This window comes from Mustela nivalis (assembly GCF_964662115.1).
Source record: "Mustela nivalis genome assembly, chromosome: 3".
NCBI classification, from domain to species: Eukaryota; Metazoa; Chordata; class Mammalia; order Carnivora; family Mustelidae; genus Mustela; species Mustela nivalis.
Genome location: NC_139022.1, coordinates 155,345,443 through 155,370,018, shown reverse-complemented (window position 1 = coordinate 155,370,018; position 24,576 = coordinate 155,345,443). Strand labels below are relative to the sequence as shown.

The following is a 24,576-nucleotide window of genomic DNA, read 5'->3' as shown; positions in this document are numbered from 1 at the left end:
GAAAAACAATGAAATGGGATACAATCCTCTCTAAATGAGAGAAACCAAAGGAGGTACAAAATGAGAGTTCTGAAGAACGCCACCGATTCTTAACCTGGAGAAAGGGGATTCCAGGAGAAACGGTACCCCAGAAGAAGCAGAAAGCACTCATAACTGGGGCCATTAACTCTCCTCAGAATGACGGTGAGGTTGAGGTGGAAGACGGGATTGTTTTACTTTTTCCGGGTACCTGGGTCAACCTAGGCAGGCAGAAGAGTCACACACAAGGAATGGTCTGAGCTGAGAGGAATCCCTGCCAGACGGGACCCTGCCACAAAAGGGATCAACTAATTCAGTAAGAGTTTAGCTGCCACAACTCAGCCACCCCATAAAGGCTACAGCAAGTACCATTCCACATGCCCTCCTCCCAATCCCCCTGAAACCTCTATCTAAAGCAAGATGAAAGTGAGACGCTGGGGGCACGGTCAGTGAAGCAGCCACCTCTTGATTCCGGTTCAGCCCCTTGATCTCAGGATCCTGACATCCAGCCTTGCATCGGGCTCATGCTCAGCCCAGAGTCTGCTTGTCCCTCTCCCTCTGCTCCTCCCTCCTCGTACTCGTACTTTCTCTGCTCTAAAATAAATAAAATCTTAATATTGGCTGCTATCCAACTTTCCTCTCTCGTGCTAAAGGAGGAACTGAACATACGTAAGCACAGAGATCTAATATATCCTCAACTGACCAATTCCGGGCAAACAGCAGACTTAGACCGAACCCTCACCTCTCCCAATTTGTTCAGCAAGAGTCCCCCTCATGAAGGCAGAATTGGCACAGGTGGGGGGATGATGCTGAAAGAGATTATGCAAAAGGCAGATAAAAAAATATAACATGGAGGGCTACCTTGGGCATCAAAAGAAAATTAACACACAAACTGTTTCGTATTCTCAATATAATTAAAGAGAATGTAGCTTCTAAGAAAGGTAAGATTAAAGAAGAAAGAAAATCATATGAGATTAATATGGATCTGGTAGAACGAAGAACAGAAACTGAAGAGACCACCTTACCAAACTAAAGGCATATCAGATGCATCAAGTCAAATCAAACTGCAGAAACCCAAGTCAATGGCATTGAAGATGAACTTGAAAAATGTTTAGAATACAATTAAAATTAGCAAAGCATATTCATCAATAAAACAAAAATCCTGATGAACTGTTAGACAGTAGACTCCAGCAATACATTAAAGAAAATACCAAGTCTCGGTGATATTAATTCTAGTACATGAATGGTAGAAAATTAAGAAATCAGGTCATAATCTCAGGGTCCTGGGATCCAGCCCCACCATTGGGCTCTGTGCTCAGCAGGGAATCAGTTTGTCCCTCTCTCTCTGCCCCTCCCCACTGCTCATGCTTGCTCACGCTCTCTTTCTTGTAAATAAAATCCTTAAAAAAAAAAATCTTTAAGAATATTATTAAGTTAGGACCCAAAATAAAATGTACTATGAAAGACATCAATAAACATGTTTTTAAAGTGTGTATCATATTGTTTTTTTGATCATACAGTGAACAAGAGGCTTAATTCAGAAGCTATAAAACAACAGACTCATAATTTAACCCAGACTACATCCAAACTAAACACCAGTGGCTATCGCAGCAAATTCAGGCAAGATGGCAGAACAGTGATAATTTTTCAGTCTCTTCACATCCCACCCCTTCTCTGCTCCCCGCTACCACCATACACAGACACAGCAACCAGCAAAGGAAAACCAAGGTAAACATCTACAACCAAACCACGTATAAAGTACCCCCCCAAACCCCATAATATACAAACAGGCAGGGACAAACTAACAATAAGATCAATTTGGTATTGGGATGTGTGCAAGGGAAGCAGAGGAAGCAACAGGGCATCTGATTGCCAAGGACACCCCGCCATAATCAGCATCAGCAATAGGGGAGCAGAACCAGATCTCAGGTAGTAAGCTGCCCTGTTTCTTTAGACTCCACCCAAAGAGAAGAGGAAGGTATGGAGAATAAATACAGTTAGAAAAGCTGCCCTGACCCACATCCCTTGTAAAAGAACAGTGAAAGTAATTTCATATAAAAATAGGCAAGAGGGAAAAAAAAAAATAGGCAAGAGAAGGGGGGGGTGGCTCAGTGGGTTAAAGCTTCTACCTTCGGCTCGTGTCTTGATCCCAGGGTCCTAGGATCGAGACCCACATCGGGCACTCTGCTTGGCGGGGGGCCTGCTTCCTCCTCTCTCTCTCTCTCTACCTGCCTCTCTCCCTACTTGTGATCTCTGTCGAATAAATACATAAAATATTTAAAAGAAAAAATAGGCAAGAGAAGATAATCTATATAAAATCCCATACAACATTATAAGAAAAAAGCGCCTGAGTAGCAAATACAATTCCCTACAGGCAGCAAAGCATACCAGAGAGATATGCTCAGAAAACCAGTGAAAAGTGTAACTGAATACCTCAAAACAAATGAGAATACATCAAGAAAGTGACATAAAATATGATCAAATGAAATTAGAAGGAATACCTGGGTGGCTCAGTCGGTTAAGCGTGTGCCTTCGGCTCAGGTCATGATCTTGTCTCATGATTCATCTCAGGTCCTGGGATCGAGCCGGGCATGGGGCTCCCTGCTCAGCGGGGAGCCTGCTTTTCCCCCTGCCCCTCACCCCGCTTGCGCTCTCTCACTACCTGTGTCTCAAATAAAATCTTAAATAAAAAAAATGAAATTAGAAGATGGTAGAGAAGCAGCAGGCTGAGGTGACATCAGGTAGCAGGAGATCAGCTAGATAGCTTATCAAACCATTGCGAACACCTACAAATCCAATAGGAGTTGGAAGAGAAGAAGAACAGCAATTCTAGAAACAGAAAATCGACCACTTTCTGAAAGGTAGGACCAAAGAAGAAGTGAATCCAAAGCGACGGGAAGATAGACCGCGGTGGGAGGGGCCGGTTCCCAGCAAGGGGCGGAGCAACGGAGCACAAAATCAGGACTTTTAAAAGTCTGCTCCACCTAGGGACATCGCTCCAGAGGCTAAACCGGGGTGAAGCCCATGGGGCGGGGCGGGGGGGGGGGTGGTGTCAGCATGGCCCCGGGTCCTGCGGGGTCACTGAAGGACCAGGGGTGTCTGAATGTCGCAGAGCTCGCAGGTATTAGAGCAGGGAAGCTGGCTACAGAGTCAGAGCCGAGGAGTGAGCTCTCAGCTCGGGGTTACCTTGAGCCAGCCACAGGCTGGGTGAGCTCGGAGCTCGACCAGAGGCCAGGGAGACGGGAGTGATTGAGTGCTTTTCTCTGAAGGTGCACTGAGGAACAGGGCCCCCAGCTCTCAGCTCCTCCAGGCCCGGCTGGAGATTGGGAGGCCGCCATTTTCATTCCTGTCCCCCGGAACTCTACAGAAAGCGTTCAGGGGACAAAAGCTCCCGAAAGCAAACCCGAGCACAAACCCAAGCGGATTACTTAGCCTGGCCCCTGGTAAGAGCAGTACAATTACGCCTCAGGCAAAGACACATGGGAATCACAACAGGCCCTTCCCCCAGAAGATCAACAAGAAATCCAGCCAAGACCAAGTTCACTTACCAAGGAGAACAGCAGATTTCCAGAGGAAGAGAAAGCAAAGCATGGAACTCATGGCTTTCTCCCCATGATTCTTTAGTCCTGCAGTTAATTAATTTTTAAAAAAATTTTTTTCCTGCTAAATTTTTTTAACCCTTTCCTCCTTTAACGTTTTTTAACTAGTTTATCATAACAATACCTTTCATTTAAAAAAAAATCTTTTTTGAAACTTCATTACTATAGTCATATTTTATCCTTCATTGTATCTAACTTTATTTTTTGTATACACATAAGATTATTTCTTCTAAAAAATTTGGGGTACAACTTCTTCTAATAGATCAAAATATTACCTAAATCTAGCTCCAGGCTTATTCTAGTCTCCAGCCCGAACAAATTCTCTCCATTTTCTTTTTATTTATTCTCCCAACCAACTTAATCAAATCCTTTTTTAGAAATTAAAAAAAAATTTTTTTTTCATCTTTATAGGTATACTCCATCCCTTCACTGTGTTTACCCTCATATATGTTTTTCATTCTTTCAAATTTTGGGAGGTAGTTCTTCTAAGAGACCAAAATACTCCCCAAATTAAGTGGGTGACCCTGTTCTAGTCACCAATCTAATATATATATTTTTTTCTTTTTTATATTTTTCCTTATTTGTTTCCTTTTTTAATTTTTTTTTCTGAACTTTTTTTTTTTTTAAGATTTTATTTATTTATTCGACAGAGAGAGATCACAAGTAGGCAGAGAGGCAGGCAGAGAGAGAGAGAGGAGGAAGCAGGCTCCCACCAAGATGAGAGCCTGATGCAGGGCTCGATCCCATGACACTGGGATTACGACTTGAGCCGAAGGCAGAGGCTTTAACACTCTGAGCCACCCAAGCGCCCCTTCTGAACTTCTTTTTATCTCCTTTCTCCCTTCTACGATTTGGGGGTCTCTTCTGATTTGGTTAAAGCACATTTTCCTGGGGTCTTGGCCACCCATTTAGTTATTTTATTTGCTCCTTCATATAACCAAGTTGAAATTAAAAAAGCTATTAATGAGGCACAATAAAAAATGGAGGCTCTTACTGCTAGGATAAATGAAGCAGAAGAAAGAATTAGTGATACAGAAGACCAAATGGCAGAGAATAAAGAAGCTGAGCAAAAGAGAGACAAATATTAGACCACGAGGAGAGAATTCGAGAGATAAGTGACACCATAAGATGAAACAACATTAGAATAATTGGGATTCCAGAAGAAGAAGAAAGAGAGAGGGGAGCAGATGGTATATTGGAGAGAATTATTGTAGAGAATTTCCCTAAATCCAGGAGGTAGAGAGAAGCCCCCCTCAAAATCAATAAGAACAGGTCCACACCCTGTCACCTAATAGTAAAATTTACAAGTTTTAATGACAAAGAGAAAATCCTGAAAGCAGCCTGGGAAAAGAAGTCTGTAACATACAATAGTAAAAATATTAGATTGGCAGCAGACTATCCACAGAGACCTAGCAGGCCAGAAAGAACCGGCATGGTATGTTCAGAGCACTAAACGAGAAAAACATGCAGCCACGAATACTATATCCAGCTAGGCTATCATTGAAAAAAGAAGGAGAGATAAAAAGCTTCCAGGACAAACAAAAGCTAAAAGAATTTGCAAACACCAAACCAGCTCTACAGGAAATATTGAAAGGGGTCCTTTAGGCAAAGAGAGACCCTAAAAGTAGTAGATCAGAAAGGAACAGAGACCATATACAGTAACAGTCAGCTTACAGGCAATATAATGGCACTAAATTCATATCTCTCAATAGTTACCCTGAATGTAAATGGGCTAAATGCCCCAATCAAAAGACACAGGGTATCAGAATGGATAAAAAAACAAAACCCATTAATATGCTGCCTACAAGAAACTCATTTTAGACCCAAAGACAAGTCCAGATTTAAAGTGAGGGGGTGGAAAACAATTTACCATGCTAATGGAAATCAGAAGAAAGCTGGGACGGCAATCCTTATATCAGATCAATTAGATTTTAAGCCAAAGACTATAATAAGAGATGAGGAAGGACACTATATCATACTCAAAGGGTCTGTCCAACAAGAAGATCTAAGAATTTTAAGTATCCATGCCCCTAACATAATACAATAGGAGGGGACTTTAACACTCTCCTCAGTGAAATGGACAGATCATCCACGCAAAAGATCAACAAGGAAATAAAGACCTTAAATGACACACTGGACCAGATGGACATCACAGATATATTCAGAACATTCCATCCCAAAGCAACAGAATACACATTCTTCTCTAGTGCACATGGAACATTCTCCAGAATAGATCACATCCTCAGTCATAAATCAGGTCTCAAATGGTATCAAAAGATTGGGCTCATTCCCTGCACATTTTCAGACCACAATGCTCTGAAGCTAGAACTCAATCACAAGAGGAACTTTGGAAGGAACCCAAACACATGGAGACTAAACAGCATCCTTCTAAAGAATGAATGGGTCAACCAGGAAATTAAAGAAGAATTGAAAAAATTCATGGAAACAAATGATAATGAAAACACAACAGTTCAAAATCTATGGGACACAGCAAAGGCAGTCCTGAGAGGAAAATATACAGTGGTACAAGCATTCCTCAAGAAACAAGAAAGGTCTCAAATACACAACCTAACCCTACACCTAAAGGAGCTGGAGAAAGAACACCAAAGAAAGCCTAAACCCAGCAGAAGAAAAATTTAAAGATCAGAGCAGAAATCAATGAAATAGAATACTGTATGCGGAAAACCCAAAAGACTCCACTCCAAAACTGCTAGAACTTGTACAGGAATTCAGTAAAGTGTCAGGATATAAAATCAATGCACAGAAATCAGCTGCATTTCTTTACACCAACAACCTGACAGAAGAAAGAGAAATTAAGTCAATCCCATCTGCAGCTGCACCCAAAACCATAAGATACCTAGGAATAAACCTAACCAAAGAGGCAAAGAATCTATACTCAGAAAACTATAAAGTACTCATGAAAGAAACTGAGGAAGACACAAAGAAATGGAAAAATGTTCCATGCTCCTGGATTGGAAGAACAAATATCAAATATTGTGAAAATGTCTATGCTACCTAAAGCAATCTACATATTTAATGCAATCCCTACCAAAATCCCATCCTTTTTTTTTTTTTTTCAAAGAAATGGAACAAATAATCCTAAAATTCATATGGAACAAGAAAAGACTTCAAATAGCCAAAGGAATATTGAAAAAGAAAGCCAAAGTTGGTGGATTCACAATTTCGGACTTCAAGCTCTATTACAAAGCTGTCAACATCAAGACAGTATGGTACTGGCACAAGAACAGACACATTGATCAATGGAACAGAATAGAGAGAAATAGACCCTCAACTCTATGGTCAATTAATCTTCAACAAAGCAGGAAAGACTGTCCAATGGAAAAAAGGCAGCCTCTTCAACAAATGGTGTTGGGAAAATTGGACAGTCACATGCAGAAAAATGAAATTGGACCATTTCCTTACACCACACACGAAAATCGACTCAAAATGGATGAAGGACCTCAATGTGAGAAAGGAATCCATCAAAATCCTTGAGGAGAACACAGGCAGCAACCTCTTCGACCTCAGCCACAGCAACTTCTTCCTAGAAACATTGCCAAAGGCAAGGGAAGCAAGGGCAAAAATGAACTATTGGGATTTCATCAAGATCAAAAGCTTTTGCACAGCAAAGGAAACAGTTAACAAAACCAAAAGACAACTGACAGAATGGGAGAAGATATTTGCAAACAATGTATCAGATAAAGGGTTAGTGTCCAAAATCTATGAAGAGCTTAGCAAACTCAACACCCAAAGAACAAATAATCCAATCAAGAAATGGGCAGAGGACATGAACAGACATTTCTGCAAAGAAGACATCCAGATGGCCAACAGACACATGAAAAAGTGCTCCACATCACTCGGCATCAGGGAAATACAAATCAAAACCACAATGAGATACCACCTCACACCAGTCAGTATGGCTAAAATTAACAAGACCAGAAATGACAGATGCTGGCGAGGATGTGGAGAAAGGGGAACCTTCCTACACTATTGGTGGGAACGCAAGCTGGTACAACCACTCTAGAAAACAGCATGAAGGTTCCTCAAAAAGTTGAAAATAGAGCTACTTTACAACCCAGCAATTGCACTACTGGGTATTTACCCTGAAGATACAAACGTAGTTATCCGAAGGGGCACATGCACCCAAATGTTTATAGCAGCAATGTCCACAATAGCCAAACTATGGAAAGAACCTAGACGTCCATCAACAGATGAATGGATACAGAAGATGTGAGATACAAACACACACACACACTGGAATACTATGCAGTCATCAAAAGAAATGAAATCTTGCCATTTGCGACGATGTGGATGGAACTAAAGGGTATTATGCTTAGCGAAATAAGTCAATCTAAGAAAGACAACTATCAAAGATCTCCCTGATATGAGGAAGTGGAGATTGCAATGTGGGGGGTTTTGGGGGTAGGAAAAGAATAATGAAACAAGATGGGATCAGGAGGGAGACAAACCATTAGAGACTCTTAATCTCACAAAACAAACTGAGGGTTGCTGGGGGGAGGGGGGTCAGGAGAGGGTGGTTGGGTTATGGACATTGGGGAGGGTATGTGCTATGGTGAGTGCTGTGAAGTGTGTAAACCTGGCGATTCATAGACTTGTACCCCTGGGGCTAAAAATACATTATATGCCTATAAAAATATAAAAAAATTTAAAAAAATTTTAATGAAATTAGAAAAATATTCAGAAATTGGTTATTAAAACTCAGAAAAAGCAATTTCAGAAAAAATTAAATTAGAACAAGAATTCCCAGTAGGAGTAGTGAGTAAATATAACATCTTAAAAGAAAGAAGATTAAAAAAAAAAAAAAAAGTGTGAGATGTTTAAAGATCAAACATAAAGAGAGAGAAGAACCCAAGCAGAACTGACAGATGTGAAGAGCTATAAACACAGTCTCCAAAGGAAAAAACCCAAAGGGACAGAACACTAAAACTTTAATTTCCCTGAAACTGAGAATAAGAAAAGATCTTACACTACATATTAAAGGAACACACCACGTACTTGGGAATACTGATCCAGAACAACCAACACCCAAACAGTATGGTGATGCTGAAGAGAAATCAGGGGGGAAAAAATCCCATAGGCTCCAGACAAAGAGAACGAGGCATTCATGAGGGAAAGAAAACCGTGTTACAATCAGACATTGACAGTAATGCTTTATGCCAAAAAGAAGATACTTAAACACACTAAAAAACAAGACATGACCTAGAATTTTATCCAAATGGACTTTCAAATAAAGGGCTGCTGATAAACTGTCATCGCTCACTCAGGGACTATTACGCTCACAAGCCCTTTCTGAATGATCTACGAGCAAATGAGCAAGACAACCAAAATGACAGACAATAACATAAGGAATAGTAGTGAGTATTAAATATGCATTTCCCTGAGGAGTTCAGACTAAGTAAGCGTTAAAAGGCAGACTGCAGCATACAATGGTGTTCTTACAGTGCAGACACAGCTCAGCTACACAAAACGGGGCTCTGAACTGTACACTTAAAAATGGTCCAAATGGTAAATTTTGTATTTTACCACAATACAAAAGGAAGAAAGTATCTCATAAGTTTACACTGATACTTCCCATTTAAAAACTCCAAGGTTTTTTTCTGCCTCTGCCTTAATGCTGTACCTCCAAGTTCTCCATTCTTATCAAGAATCAAGGCTCTCATCAAGGAAAATGATGATGATAAAAGAATGTTTATTTCTGTAAGGTCACGATACTTAAACTAATCAGTTACCTTTGGAAATGTTAAGGAACCAACTCTATTTTGAAAATTGATAAATAACAATTGATCTTATCCTTCTTCCATAAACTATATTAATAGGTAATGGTATTAATGATCTAAAGTGAAATTCTTCTTTATTCAAATTATCTGGATAATAAACAAACGGTTAACAATTAAAATATCAACAAATGGTTAACAATTAAAATATCAGGGCACCTGGGTAGCTCAGTGGGTTAAAACCTTGGCCTTCGGCTCAGGTCCTGATCTCAGGGTCCTGGGATGGAGCCCCGCATTGGGCTCTCTGCTCAGCGGGGAGCCTGCTTCCTCCTCCCTCTCTTTGCCTGCCTCTCTGTCTACTTGTGATCTCTGTCAAATAAATGAATAAAATCTTAAAAAAAAAAAAAAAGAATTAAAATATCACCACTGTGCAATCCCAATAAATCATGAGATGTAAGAACTGACCAATAAGGTTACTAACATCAGGGAGATAACATCTAAGCCTGGATGGCTTAGACGGTTAAGGATCTGCTTCGGCTCAGGTCATGACCTCCAGGGTCCTGGAATACAGCCCTGCATGTGATCTCTTCTCAACAGAGAGTCTGTTTCTCCCTCTGCCTCTCCCCCCAACTAGTGTGCTCTCTTTCTCAAATGAATACACCAAGAATCTTAAAAAATAATTAAAAGGTTACTAACATGAAAGACATCTGAGCTTCCTGATGGAAGAACACACCACCACCCATCAAACAGTGCTGCCCAAACAAACCTGAATCTGACAGCCTCTAGGATCAACTACCAATACCTGGGAAATACATAAGTCAGAAAAACACATTAAACTACACCATGTAGATAAAATCAGCAAAATCCAAACTTCAGAGAAGTCTACAGGATAAGTGATCCAATTTCATCAACAAATATTTTGCAAGGGATAAAGCGGGGAGGGGGTGCTATAAATTAAAAGACTTAAAATGACATCAAATGAAAAATGAAACAGGACAAATTATTAGAGAAGCATTCTGGGTCAAACAGTGATCGCTCTCAAGGGTTAGGAATCGTAACTGGGAGGAAGCCTTAGATTCTGGATAGCTGGCAAAAAGAAGATACTTAAACACACTAAAAAACAAGACATGACCTAGAATTTTATCCAAATGGACTTTCAAATAAAGGGCTGCTGATAAACTGTCATCGCTCACTCAGGGACTATTACGCTCACAAGCCCTTTCTGAATGATCTACGAGCAAATGAGCAAGACAACCAAAATGACAGACAATAACATAAGGAATAGTAGTGAGTGAGCTCCTGACCTAGGTGACGGTTCAAGTGTATGTGCCTTAAAATAATTCGTGTAGGGGTACCCAGCTGGCTCAGTCAATAGAACGCATGACTCTTGATCTCAGGGTTGTGAGTTTGAGCCTCACATTGGGTATAAAGTTTCCTTAAAAACAAAAATCTTGGACTCCATTTTGTTCGCGGCTTCTCTGCTCCAGACGTCGGCAGCGCGGTTCGGTGAGGCGGCGAGAATGCGGCCCTTGGACATCGTCGAGCTGGCGGAGCCCGAGGAGGTGGAAGTGCTGGAGCCCGAGGAGGACTTCGAGCAGTTCCTCCTGCCCGTCATCAACGAGATGCGCGAGGACATCGCGGCCCTCACGCGGGAGCACGGCAGAGCCTACCTGCGGAACAGAAGCAAGCTGTGGGAGATGGACAATATGCTCATCCAGATCAAAACGCAGGTGGAGGCCTCGGAGGAGAGCGCCCTCAACCATCTGCAGAACCCCGGCGACGGCGTGGACGGCAGGGCGGCCAAGAGATGCGAGAAGGCCGAGGAGAAGGCCAAGGAGATCGCGAAGATGGCAGAGATGCTGGTGGAGCTGGTGCGGCGGATAGAGAGAAGCGAGTCGTCCTGAAGGAGCGCGGGCGGTTTCCAGCCAGCGGATTCTGGTCAACTGATGGAGATTGGCTGACATCCTTGAGAAGCTGAAACCAGAGAGCCTTTTGTTTTCTCCTTTTTCCTCTGTCTACACTCTGTCCTCACTTACACTACGTTTCTGCTATGGTCTGTGGTGGATGACCTCAAAACAAGTTCCGACCGTTCAATGTTTTTGTTTGGGGAAGTAGTTTTCATTTGGAAGGTGCTCTCACACGAGAATTAGGGCCTAGATTGTAAGCTCTTGCGGCAGTCACGTTTGTTCCTGGGCTTTGGTTATTTCTAAATTTTGAGGTGCTTTGTGCTTTCTTGTGTGACTTGATAGCTCCCTGGAACTTTGAGTCTGTGTCACATGAGACTCAAGAGTTGGAGTTTTCCAGCTTTGGAGCTGCTGAAGAAGCTGAAGAAGGGACCAGACGTCAACTGGCAATGTGAATGGAGCTGATCTGGCTAGGACTGATGAATCAGAAGGCAGTGGGACGATGGTAGTGTCTGTATTTTGGGACTTTGATTTCTGTGTGAGACCAAAGGAGAAGAGATGTATTTTGTTCAAAATTTAAATTTTATGTGGCATACTATCTGATGTAACCTATCTGGTCAGTTTGGACAACCCAACTCAGCTTTATTTGATGTGGAACCTAGAATAGGAGACAAGATCTTGGTTTTGTACACATTGATGTAATACTCTGATGCATTTCAGGGGATTCTGGGCATAAAATGGAAGAGATATTTGCAAAGGCTCTTGAGGGGCTGGGAAAGGAAAGGACTGTCTGCATTGGACCCTAAACTGGACAGGGACTAGGTATTTTTGAAGTTCATAAATCGTCCTGCTCTAAGTTCATTTGAGTAGCAGACCTGACAAGTATTTGAGGTCAAAACCCTACCATGTGTATTAAAAAGAAAAAAGAAAAAAAAAAGTTAATAAAAGTATTCATTTGCTTGAAAAAAAAAAAAAAACTTAAAATAATAATAATAATAATTTAAAAAATAATTTATTGGGGCGCCTGGGTGGCTCAGTGGGTTAAGCCTCTGCCTTTCGCTCAGGTCATGATCTCGGGGTCCTGGGACTGAGCCCTGCAACAGGCGCTCTGCTCAGCAGGAGCCTGCTTCCCCTTCTCTCTCTGCCTGCCTCTCTGCCTACTTGTGATCACTCTGTTAAATAAATAAAAATAAAATCTTGAAAAAAAATAATTTATTAGCCTATACATTTGCTTATGTGATTTTCCATTTGTATTTTAATCATGAAAATTACATGTTTACATAATACACATTCACAAATTATGTATTTATGTGATTTTTAGATGTTGTAGTCATATCCCCCGAATTCTTATGATATATACATATCCCAATCTGATACCAGGCAGATCTCTTTAGTAGGACAATTAAGGTGTACACACATTCCATGTCTGAGCACTGCACCATACATTTTCCCAAACTATTAAAAAAAAAAAAAAAAAGGCCTTACAATATACCAACTCGAAAGATGGGGGAAAACCAACTGAACCACAGACACAGGGTTAATATCCATGATATATGAAAGTCCCGATGAATCAGTACAAAAATCAGGTCAATGCCCATTAGAAAAAGAAGGAAGAACATGATTAAGTAACTCACCAAAAAAAAAAAAAAAAAAAAAAAAAATTACCAATAAAGATAGTAAACGATAACCCCTCAGTAATTAAAATAAATTGATCCTTCTCCTATATTAGCTTGGTTGGCAAAGACCAGAATTGGTGATACCCGCTACATTACTGGCTAAGGTATAAAGTAACCAGCTTCACTTTACTGGTGGAAGTGTAAGTTAATATGAACCTTAGAAATCAAACTGGTTTTATCTTTTACATTTTCAAGGCATGCTCTTTGAGCAAATTCACTTTTATGAATTCTTCCTATGGAAATCAAATATAAAGACATACGTACCAAAACATACAATACTGTTTGTAGTAATAACAAATACGTGAATAATCCAAATGTTCATTAATGGGAAAAGTTATACAATGAAGCCAAAAATGCTAAGAATGATGTGTGCTTATTCTGAAAACTCTCCACAATGTAAATGGAAGAACAAAGTTGTCTATTACCATATGATGCTCATTCTAACACTGGACTGAGAAGGTATGCATTATCAGTTTAACTATATTACCATCCAGACCCTTTTAAAGGTTGCCTGCAAGGTTATGACACTAATACCACTACCTTACTGGTGTTGTTAAAGAATACAGGAAATTTGTGCAAAATTCACAAGAGCTAGGATGTTGTCTCGGGACTCAGTGGGCTACAATGATTGGAAATTTTCTCAGGCTGCCAGTCATCTTGATCTGGATGAAAGTGAAATGGAGCAACACTATCTGTAAATATATTTAATACATTAATACAAAATGGAGGCCATCAAGTTGGGATTAAACTTCACAAGGTAAATACCTCACACACACTTGTGATTACTGGTTTCCATGTTCCTGGGGCAAGGATAGCCACGTTTGGCAGTCATGGACCCTCGTCATCATCCGGCTGAATGTCATTACTTAAGGGTCCTAGACTGCCACTGAACCAAACCACCAGCCCCTTTCACTTTACTTTGGGTGTTGACCAAATTCAGAGGTGCATCCATCTGTTTACAAATAGGAAGAACTGAAGGATGGAACGTGCCTGAGACCACTGGGCACTGAGACCTCCTTCAACAAGTCAGGTGCTTTCTTGGCCAACATCTCACAATGTTTCTTTCTTCTAAGAACATATACAATTGACCCGCTTTCTCATCCCCAAAAGAAAATTTATAGACGTTAGACCAAGATATTAGAAGAAGGCAAAGATACCTTTTTCATTGAATTCTGTACCACCATGAGAATTCTTCACATGCCTGCAATTCTATTTTTGTCTCTATTAGAGAAAAGAAGTCACCTCCTAGTGCCAAAACAAGAAAGGAAAAATTGTAGTTGAATGCCACAACTACTATTCAATCACTCAGGGTTAAAAGTTCAAACACTTACCAGGTAATGTGAAAATGGGCAAATCATCCTTTCCAATCTTATTCTTCATTAAATGAAAACAGTAATTGGAATTTGGGAAGGTCAAAACAAGGTATAGACTACTTGACTAGACACAGAGTGTTAAGTAAGTACCCTTTCTCCTTTCTATTGAAGCACAGTTCTAGATCAGATTAGAACATTGTTAAAGATCAGGTTACTTTAAGGAACACTCAACAATTAAACAATATATGAAGAATTTAAAAATCAGATTCTTTACACAACAGGCTTTCATGTAAGTTTTATTATATTAAAATTCACTGCCTGGTTCTTGGATCGAAGTGGCATAAACCTGTGGAAGAACTGCTCCTGCCACACAGCACAATTACTTCCATGAGGTCCTACCATTTCTCCTTTAAAGAGGCCTATATGCAGTAGCATTTTTTAATAGGAGAAAGAGTTCTAGGAAACACCCCCACTCCCGCCACCTCCAGATCATACTCTTTTCCTCCCCTCTAGCTACAGAAACCCACACTAAAGCTGTGGCCACTCACAGGTTAAGAGCGGGCTGGGCATTCAGCTCTGAAACACACACTGACAGAAGTTCAGGCAAGTCCCTTCCCCCCTTGCTTGAGAACAGATGCTGGTGATGAAGTGAAGAATACTCTGGAAAAACATCCATTACCTCACTTCTAAAATCTTTTCAAGGGAAAAACAGTAAATCTTCACCTGAAAAGAAATTCCAGGATAGAATCAGTTATCAGTTGAGTATTCACTTTATGGAAAGAAACAACAAATTAACAGTTTCCATATTTAATTTCTACCAGTAGTGTCATTTTTAGAGGTAAAGGAAGTTAATTTTTAAGGACAGAATATCTTTTTCCATGTATTAAAAACAGAGCCTTAGGGCACCTAGGTGGCTCAGTGGCTTTAGTGTCTGCCTCAAGCTCAGGTCATGATCTCAGGGTACTGAGATGGAGCCCCACGTGGGGTTCCCTGCTTAGCTAGGAGCCTGCTTCTCCCTCTCCCTCTGCCCTTTCCTCCCTGCTTGTGCTATCTCTCAAATTAATAAAACCTTTTAAATTTTTAAAAAATAATAATAATAAATACAGAGCCTGGCAAGGGAGCACCTGGCTGGCTCAGTTGGAAGAGCATGTGACTCTTCATCTCCGGGTCCTCAGTTCAAGCCCTATGCTTGATACAGAGATTACTTACCAAAAAAAAAAAAAAAAAAAAAGCTTATATTTTAAATTTATTTACTTATTTTAGTAATCTCTATATCCAGTGTGGGGCTTGAATATATATAGAGTGCCTGGGTGGCTCAGTTAAGCATCCAACTCCTAATCTCACCTCAGGTTTTGATCTCAGGGTCATTAATTCAAGCCCCACACTAGACCCATACAGGCTGCGGAGCCTACTTAAAAAAAGAGAGAGCGAGCGAGAGAGAGAGAGTCTGGCAAACTATTACTAATGGCCAGCTGTCTGTTTTTGTAAATAAAGTTTTACTGGAACACAGCCTCACCCATTTATTTGTATTGTCCATGGCAACTCTCATTCAGCAGAGTTGAGTAGTTGTGACATCACATATGGCTCATAAAGCCTAAGCATTTATTATCCAGTCCTATGAGAAAGTCTACTAGCCCCTGCACTATTTCAAAATATTACCACACTATACCAAGTTAAAACTTAATTAGGAAAGAACACTATGGTAGAATACAAAAATACAAATGACATGCTTGCTCTGATTCAGGCACTTTCAAGATCATAGTTTATTTATTACTTCAGATAAAAAGATAGAATACATATTAAGGAATCCCTTAAAATTCAACTCTAAAGTTATACACCATCTAGTACTTTTGCATTGAATGTTAACCCAAAAAATCTCTAAACACCTGAAAGCCCCACTATCAACATGAACTATGGTAATAAAAAATTTGACATTTAATTTGTTCAATATATAGTATTTACATTATGAAACCAATGCTGATACCATAAACAGTGATAAAGAAATAGTAAAAATAAACTTTAAAAAGCAAAGGTTTATATTCTTACAATGTGCTAATCATCATAATTGTATATAAAAATTAAAACATAGCAGAGCTTTCTGTTACAAAATTCTTAATCATCTGAGTTGTAGTCATTACTTGCTAACAATTTACATGCAACATCTGCTAAAATTGACATCTGATTTTTTTTCTCCCTAAGAAAGTGTGAGTAGATAAATGACATTTAAGAGCAGACATTAATTTACCTGTGGACAGAAAAAGAAAAAACTGTACTCAAGATTAGTACTGGTCACAAGCCTCTTCCCTATAGAAATGATAAAAAACAGTTAAGACCAAAAATAATTCCAAAAGGAGATGCATAGGCAAAGAGTACCATGAATGGCACAGCTCAAAAACTCTTGGAATCAGACATATCTTTTCTCTTTCCTTCAATGATGAGAGGTCTGTTTTGTCATCAAATAATATTAACTGAAGCTGAGGGGCACCAGGTGTACAACTAATTAAATCTTGCAAAATACTAAGATGGAGGCAAGAGTGGCCAGAAGGGGCAAATTATATTTAATTCAAACTATATACAGCATAACTGGAATGCAGCCCATCCCAAATTGGCTCTGTGAAACAATTGGACCTTTATGATTTAATAGTTAAAATTATAGCAAGTGTAATAATACAATAGATTTACATGGGAAACAAAATCCAAGGGGCATTTTATATTATTTACTGTATTGTTTCAATTTAAAAATAATTTCGCTAAGTATACATCTCAACTGAGGTCTATGTATAAAATGTCCTAATAGATACAGATATTTACCTTTGGTGAGTTAAAGGCCTTTTTGTGACTTCTGTCTGAATTGTAGGCAGAATGCTAGATATACATGCACATGTGGGGAAAACTCAACCTGAGGTAATCCAAAAGATGTGCATGTGGGGAGACTGGAGTTACTCTGAAAGTCAAAGCATCCCAGCAACCCAAAACAGGTTAACAGTGAGAATGGCAACAAGGAATGGATTGCCAATATGGCAGTAAAACTTCTTTTTTTTTTTTTTAAACAGAAAGAGGAAGGCCTCTCGTACCAGCAGAATCCTGCATACATACAAAAAAGAAAAAGCCATCCACCACTTCATAAAACAAAAGCCAATTATAGTGTGGAAGTACAAACTGCAGAAAACCAGAAGTCAATAGAAGAAAAACTACTGGTTTACATGAGAGAAAGGAACTTCATTCGGCGCGGTCACTTGGTGAACGCAGCCACCACTGCCCACAGGACCTCACTGGTGTTGGCCTTCAGACATTCCACTTCAGGATCTAAGTCTAGGAGCTGCCGCACTCTCTTGGTGGCTAAATCGTACTGCTCGTCCAGAAGGGGAGCGAAGGCATTCTCCAGGACGTCGGAGGCGTGCGCTAGGTAAATGAGGGCCAGCAAGCGCTTGTCCATGCGGTGAGGGTCATTCACCCATTTGTCAAGAACAGCTTCCTGAACCTTCTTGATGAGACGCTGCTTAATATTGTTGTTGGTGAGGGGATGTGTGGTCATGTCAAAAAGTAGGAAGTTCTGTTTCTCTGTTGTCAACACGCCCTTCTCCACCAGGTTTTTAGCTAACCGTTCCCGCACATTTCTTAATTGATAATGCAATTTTAATGGATTCCAGGTCTCACCTAAACAAAAAATTTCAGAAGTTAGAAATGATAGGTATTATTTCTGCTAATTTTATAAAATGTACAATTAAAATAAACAATAAAATTTGGGGGTTTATTCCCCCCTCCTAAAGAAAGAGAGGAAAATCCAACTATTTTTCTTGCCAACTAAACCATGAACCCCTTGAGGGCCAGGCCTTTGGATCCTAAGCACCTGGCACATTTTCAGGCACAACAGTTACTTAAAGGACCAAACTGAAAGCAGTCTTCCACAATTATCCTAATATGGAAATCATAATTCTAATATTTAGTATTTAAATATTAAATATACTTGGCCTCTCTCCAACTGTTACCAAAAAGCAACCAGAGCAAAAGGGTTTTTTTTGGTTTTTTGTTGTTGTTGTTGTTTTTAAGATTTTACTTACTTATCTGACAGAGAGAGATCACAAGTAGGCAGAGAGGCAGGCAGAGAGAGAGAGAAAACTGACTCCCCACTGAGCAGAGAGCCCGATGTGGGGCTCGATCCCAGGACCCTGAGATCATGACCTAAGCTGAAGGCAGAGGCTTAACCCACTGAGCTACACAGGTGCCCCAGGTTTCTTTTCTATTAAAACACCAACGTGAGACAAACAAAACTAAACCTTCCTGATTAATATGCTATTCCAGAAACTGCTACATATACCCACCCTACGAAACTAGGAAAGCCTATTTAGACAATGGTTTTTTTTTATTTAAAGATTTTATTTATTTATTTGACAGAGATCACAAGTAGGCAGAGAGAGAGGGGGGGGGAAGCAGGCTCCCTGCTGAGCAGAAAGCCTGATTCGGGGCTCGATCCCAGGACCCTGGGATCATGACCTGAGCCAAAGGCAGAGGCTTTAACCCACTGAGCCACCCAGGTGTCCTGACGATGTTATTCTTTGATGACAAATAATACAAATCTAATTCTAGAAGGGAAAAACATTTTACCATGTTAATCCTGTCTCCTATGTACATTTCCTTTCAAAATAGAAATATTTAAAAATAAAACCGAAATTTTTTCACAAAGATAATTTTTTTTCTCTACAGCAGACTGGAAAGGAATATATCAAATTATTAACCTTGGTGTTCTTTGGGATTATGTGTGACAAATTTCCTTTTTCGTACTTTCTGTATTTTCCAAATGATCTCCAAGGAAGGTGCATTTTTTTTAAAGATTTTATTTATTTATTCGACAGACAGAGATCACAAGTAGGCAGAGAGGCAGGCAGAGAGAGACGGAGAAGCAGGCTCCCTACTGAGTAGACAGCTCGATGCACTACTCAATCCCAGGGCCCTGGGATCATGACCTGAGCCGAAGGCAGAGGCTTTTAACCCACTGAGCCACCCAGGTGCCCTGTATTTTTTTTTTTCTTTAATTTAAAAAAAAAATACTCTAGTGATTCTCTAAACTGGAACACATTAAAGATCAACCACAGGCACTTTCATTATATGCCAATGCTGTAAGGTTGAAATTTTGTAATATTGAGAGAAAACAAACTATATTGTCTAACCACTAACCACTATGAAATTTAAATAAATAAGAAATTCCATTCCTCAGTTCTACTAGCCATGTTTCAAAATATTCAACAGCCATGTATGGCTACTATCTACTGACTGGATAGCAAAGAAATAGAACTTTTTTCCATCATCATAGAAAGTTCTAGTGAACAGTGTTACTTTGAACTGTATTTACTATTCAGTTGGCCATAAACAAGAGTATTTTACCATATGACTTAATACTAAAGAATACGGGGGAATGGTAGGAATCCTCAACTTATACAATTAAACCCTTTGACCTCACACAAACAGAAACCTGGATAAAATATATGAAACAACTGTCTACCAGTGCTAGTCAAAAGGCAGTCCTGAGCAGTGACCCCGAGTGAAAATTAAGTGAGCCATGTTGCTGCCTAGGCTCACTAGCTAAAAGCACACCCCAGGCAGCAAAGCAGGAGCAAAGACCTCAAACGGAACATGGTTTTCAAAGAGGCAAGGGGAAAAAAATTATTTAAATTTAAAAATTTAAAAAGAACTTTCAAACTAAATCTTGAAATCCCTAAGGAATCAACATCCTATGAAAGAAAGTGGAGGGGCCCCTGGGTAGCTCAGTAGTTTAAGTGTCTGTGTTTGCTTAGGCCATGATCTCAGGGTCCTGGGATACAGCCCCAGTGCATCAGGCTCCTGGCTCAGCGGGGAGTCTGCTTTTCCCTCTGCCCCTCCTCCCCCCTCACACTCTCTCTCCAAGAAAGACAGAAAGAGAGAGAGAGAGAAGCCTGCATACCTGCAAAAGAAACAACAGAGTGGATATGCAGAATATAATGAGCCCTGGAATGGAGTCACATACCTTGCACAGTGCTATGATTTCCATTTTTTAAGTTTGTACGAGCCCATTATCTCCCCAACAAATACCTGTCTACTCTACCTTTCACAAGACAGTTTGGGGTTTGTGTTTTCTCAGATCACTGACATGTGATAGGCAGCCTAGCCTAATACCCTAAGCTAGAATTGGCTAGGTTGTGTTTTCTGACATCCTTCTGTCTTTTTGAAAATTAAATAGACATAAAATAATCAATAGCCAAATTTATATAAATGCCCATAAAAACAGTTCAACTTTAAAACTAACTAACTATGCTATAATCTGTCAATTATCAGAACAGTACTTTTCCCTGGCAACTCACTAGTTAAACAGAAGGGTATTGCATGCCTCAGAGAATATCTTGGCTATCTAATTCCAAAAATGGGAAGGACGAAGAGATCAAGATTATTCTGAGAAGTCCACAGTTAAACATCTCTTTGCAGGGAGCCTGCGTAGCTCAGTAGGTTAAGCCTCTGCCTTCAGCTCAGGTCATGATCCCAGGGTCCTGGGCTCTCCGCTCAGTGGGCAGCCAGTTTCCCCCCCTCTATCTGCCTGCCTCTCTGCCTACTTGTGATCTCTGTCAAATAAATAAATAAAATCTTTTAAAAAATTGTAATAATAATAACATCTCTTCGCAGACCTAAAAATACAAAATCCCTCTAATGTTGCTATACAATGATTTCTTTTCTCATGGGAAATGAATGGGATTAGCAATTTATAACTTACTGTTTATTGTACTGAAATCATACTAATGTTTACCCACGCTCTCCATAATTAAATCTTTTTTTTTTTTAAGATTTTATTTATTTATTTGACAGCGGAGAGATCACAAGTAGGCAGAGAGGCAGGCAGAGAGAGAGGAAGGGAAGGAAGCAGGCTCCCTGCCGAGCAGAGAGCCCGATACGGGACTCGATCCCAGGACCCTGAGATCATGACCTGAGCCGAAGGCAGTGGCTTAACCCACTGAGCCACCCAGGCGCCCCTCCATAATTAAATCTTATAAACTAAGTTCCTATGAGAAATTTATCAATTTCAAAGTATGCTACCTCACAATTTAGTGTTGCTCCTAAGAATGAGAAAAGCCTAAACACAGGCCTACCTTCAAATAAGGTGTTCCGTTTATGACTGGCCCTTCTTATGGGCTGTAGTTTCTACCTCAGAGGAAGTAATAAAAAGGGGCTCAGACATCATCTCCCTTTGCAATAATTCCCTCAAAGAGGGCACATCTCACCTGCTCACTCCAATACAAATGTTATTCAGACCTCCTCAGATATTTGAAAAAATGAAGAAATCTCATATGCAGAAGGCTGAAACAGTGGAGGTAAAATGCAGTGTTTAATACTATTCCTGGCTCCCAAAAAAGGTACAATGAAATAACTTAGTGGTGCAAGTGTCTTGGCATCCTGACATTTCTGCCTTTTGTTTAAAAAAAAAAGAAAGAAAGAAAGAAAAGAATAAATTAAGCTAAATCCAAAGAATAAAGTCACCTCTGAAATGACATACTTTAGAAACCAGTATAAATTAGGATGGAGGGTAGCTGGAAGAGTGAATATACAATAAATGTTTAAACTAGCACAGCTATTAAAGACTGAGCTGCTTCAATTTAAGCAGAATATCAGAGCCTTGTTAAATATTTTGTAATAAATGCCTGATGACTTAAGTGTTCAAAACTCTAGATTAAAAGATGTTACTGTGGTCCATATTGTTATTCATCAGCCTCTAAATCATTCATCATGTGAAAAGATTTAATAAGCTATACAAGGAAACTAAAATGTACAGAATGTATTGTAGCTCACTATTGTAAAGGAAACGGTGAGAAGTACACACGGAGAAGAAAAGGTTATTTACGTCCACCACCCAACAATTACTTCAGTGAAAATGTATTGAGAGGTACCTTAATGATTTTGCTGAAGGAAAAAATAAAAAAAACTTCCACTATTCTTCTGGATGTGTTACAAAACCAAAAGCAAAAGCAGCCTTATTCATAAATCTGGCAGCCTAGTGACGCCTTGTGACCAAACTGATCAACTACACATCAAGATTTCATGAAGTCAAAAATTAAAAACAGTAGTCTTTGTCTCAAATACATGTATATTTATTATTTTTTTAGTTGAGATATATAAATGCTTAAAATATACTGGTAGTGTTAGCATGTACAAATGTACAGTGTAAATAACAGTAATATGAAACCTTAGGTACCACCACCTCAGGTAAACAAGAGCCCTCTGTCAGATCCTCTGTTAGACCCCTGTGCACCTTCTCTACCTCACCAGTAACCACCAGACCAACATGCTCTCTTCTGCACAGACTCTCGCCTCCTCTGCACATATCTGCCAACACTACAGCACAGAACCACAGTCCTGACAAGCAAGTAGCAATCCTGGACTTAGCTACATGAGGAGAGAGAAGCCCACCAATTTTACCACTCTCTCTAGCCCCTCTGAACAAGAGCACTTAGTGCCAGCTCCATCTCAGTCTTACCCTTCAAAGGCCTACCCCAAGTTCTGCTTCCTCTTCCAATGACTAAAGCTCCCAAGGACTTCTCTTTTCTCTGAGCTACTGGACTTTGAGAGAACCACACTGTTAAACCCTAATCTGTCATCAAATTATTAGAAATAAACAACTGTTGGGGAACTTGGGTGGCTCAGGTCATGATCCCAGAGTCCTGGGATCAAGGCCTGCTTCTCCCTCTGCCTGCCGCTGCTGGTACTATCTCTCCCTCTCTATGACAAATAAATAAAATCTAAAAACGAAATAAACAAAGGAAAGAAAGAAAGAAAAGAAAGACAGACACAACTGTTACCCAAATGGACTTTAAGACGCTTGCAGTATGGAAGCACTTCAAGTTTCACAGCCTCTATGTCATTAAAGCAGCAAGAACTAGTATCTGATATTACATCACCAGGAAGCAACTTAAGACATTCTAGGAACTTACAATTCAACAAGTTAGCTGCAGAACTGAACATCTAAAAAGTCAAAATGGTAAATGCTATGTTGTGTGTTTTCACAAGAAAAAAAATTCTTCAATAAATCATGAAGCTGTGGCTCAGTGGGTTAAAGCCTCTGCCTTCGGCTTGGGTCATAATCCCAGGATCCTGGGATTGAGCCCCGCACTGGGCTTTCTTGCTCAGCGGGGAGCCTGCTTCCTCCTCTCTCTCTGCCTCCTTGTGATTTCTGCCTGTCAAATAAATAAATTAATTTTTTAAAAAAATCACCAAGCTATCAGCACTTTCATTAGGCAGGAAGTAGATGCTTTCTTAATTTAAAATAAGTTTGCTTTATTTCCTCCTCCCATTCTGGATTCCCTACTTTTAGGCTAAAATTACAGGTCATTCCTAATGTATGTCAGGAACACATGACTAAGGTATACAAGTGATATTCAAGCATTGATGGCCATCCTAAACTTCACAGAATACTGCCTTTTTTTTTTTATTTGTTTGTTTGTTTGTCAGAGATAGAGAGAGCGGGCGCGCGCAAGAGAGCGAGCACACAAGCAAGCACAAGCAGGCAGAGAGGCAGGCAGAGGCAGAGAGAAGCAGGCTCCCCGCTGAGCAAGGAGCCTGATCTGGGATTCAATCCCAGAACCCTGGGATCATGACCTGAGCCGAAGGCATCAGCTCAACCAACTGAGCCACCCAGACACTGCTTTTTTAAGATTTTATTTATTTGTTTGACAGAGAAAGATCACAAGTAGGCAGAGAAGCAGGCAGAGAGAACGGAAGGGAAGCAGGCCCCCTGCTGAGCAGAGCGCCCAATGTGGGACTCGATTCCAGGACCCTGAGATCATGACCTGAGCCGAAGGCAGCAGCTTAACCCACTGAGCCACCCAGGCACCCCAGACACTGCTTTTTAAAAAAAAAAAAAAAACTGTTCTAAGCAATTAGCCTCACAATTTACCCAAATTCCTAATTCAAACAGACACTCTGAATTCCCAGTCCAAATGGACACTCAGAGTCATTTACTGAGAATGAAGTGGCCTATGACAGACTAACAGCATGAGTGAGAAGTCCTAAGGTTTCTGAACCTAAGGCTTCTTTGGGGTGGCTTGTTTCCATAGCTTAATGTAGCCTATGCAGTATAATGTAGCATGAGATAATTTTTTTTTTTAAAGATTTTGTTTTATTTATTTGACAGACAGACATTACATGTAGGCAGAGAGGCAGGTAGAGAGAGAGGAGGAAGCAGGCTCCCTATTGAGCAGAGAGCCCGAAACAGGACTCGATCCCTGAGACCCTGAGATCATGACCTGAGCCGAAGGCAGAGGCTTAACCCACTGAGCCACCCAGGCGCCCCAACATGAGATAATTTTTGATAAAGA

At 40.2% G+C, this 24,576-nt stretch overlaps 3 protein-coding genes across 3 annotated transcripts in view; 2 read left to right on the top strand and 1 right to left on the bottom strand.

The window, feature by feature from the left end:
• The window catches only part of SUB1 (SUB1 regulator of transcription), a 484,727-nt gene that overhangs the window by 86,841 nt on the left and 373,310 nt on the right, over positions 1-24,576 (top strand). The gene's annotated exons all lie outside the window — the stretch shown is intronic.
• LOC309861543 (MORF4 family-associated protein 1) lies at positions 10,809-12,193 on the top strand. The gene has a single exon (XM_082724551.1). It carries the CDS (start codon positions 10,873-10,875, stop codon positions 11,254-11,256), a length of 384 nt encoding a protein of 127 aa, XP_082580677.1. The 5' UTR covers positions 10,809-10,872; the 3' UTR covers positions 11,257-12,193.
• The window catches only part of GOLPH3 (golgi phosphoprotein 3), a 60,635-nt gene continuing 52,043 nt past the window's right edge, over positions 15,985-24,576 (bottom strand). The window contains exon 4 of the mRNA XM_082724495.1: positions 15,985-17,902. Coding sequence (XP_082580621.1) covers positions 17,478-17,902 — 425 coding nt within the window. The 3' untranslated portion in view covers positions 15,985-17,477. The remainder of the gene's footprint in view (positions 17,903-24,576) is intronic.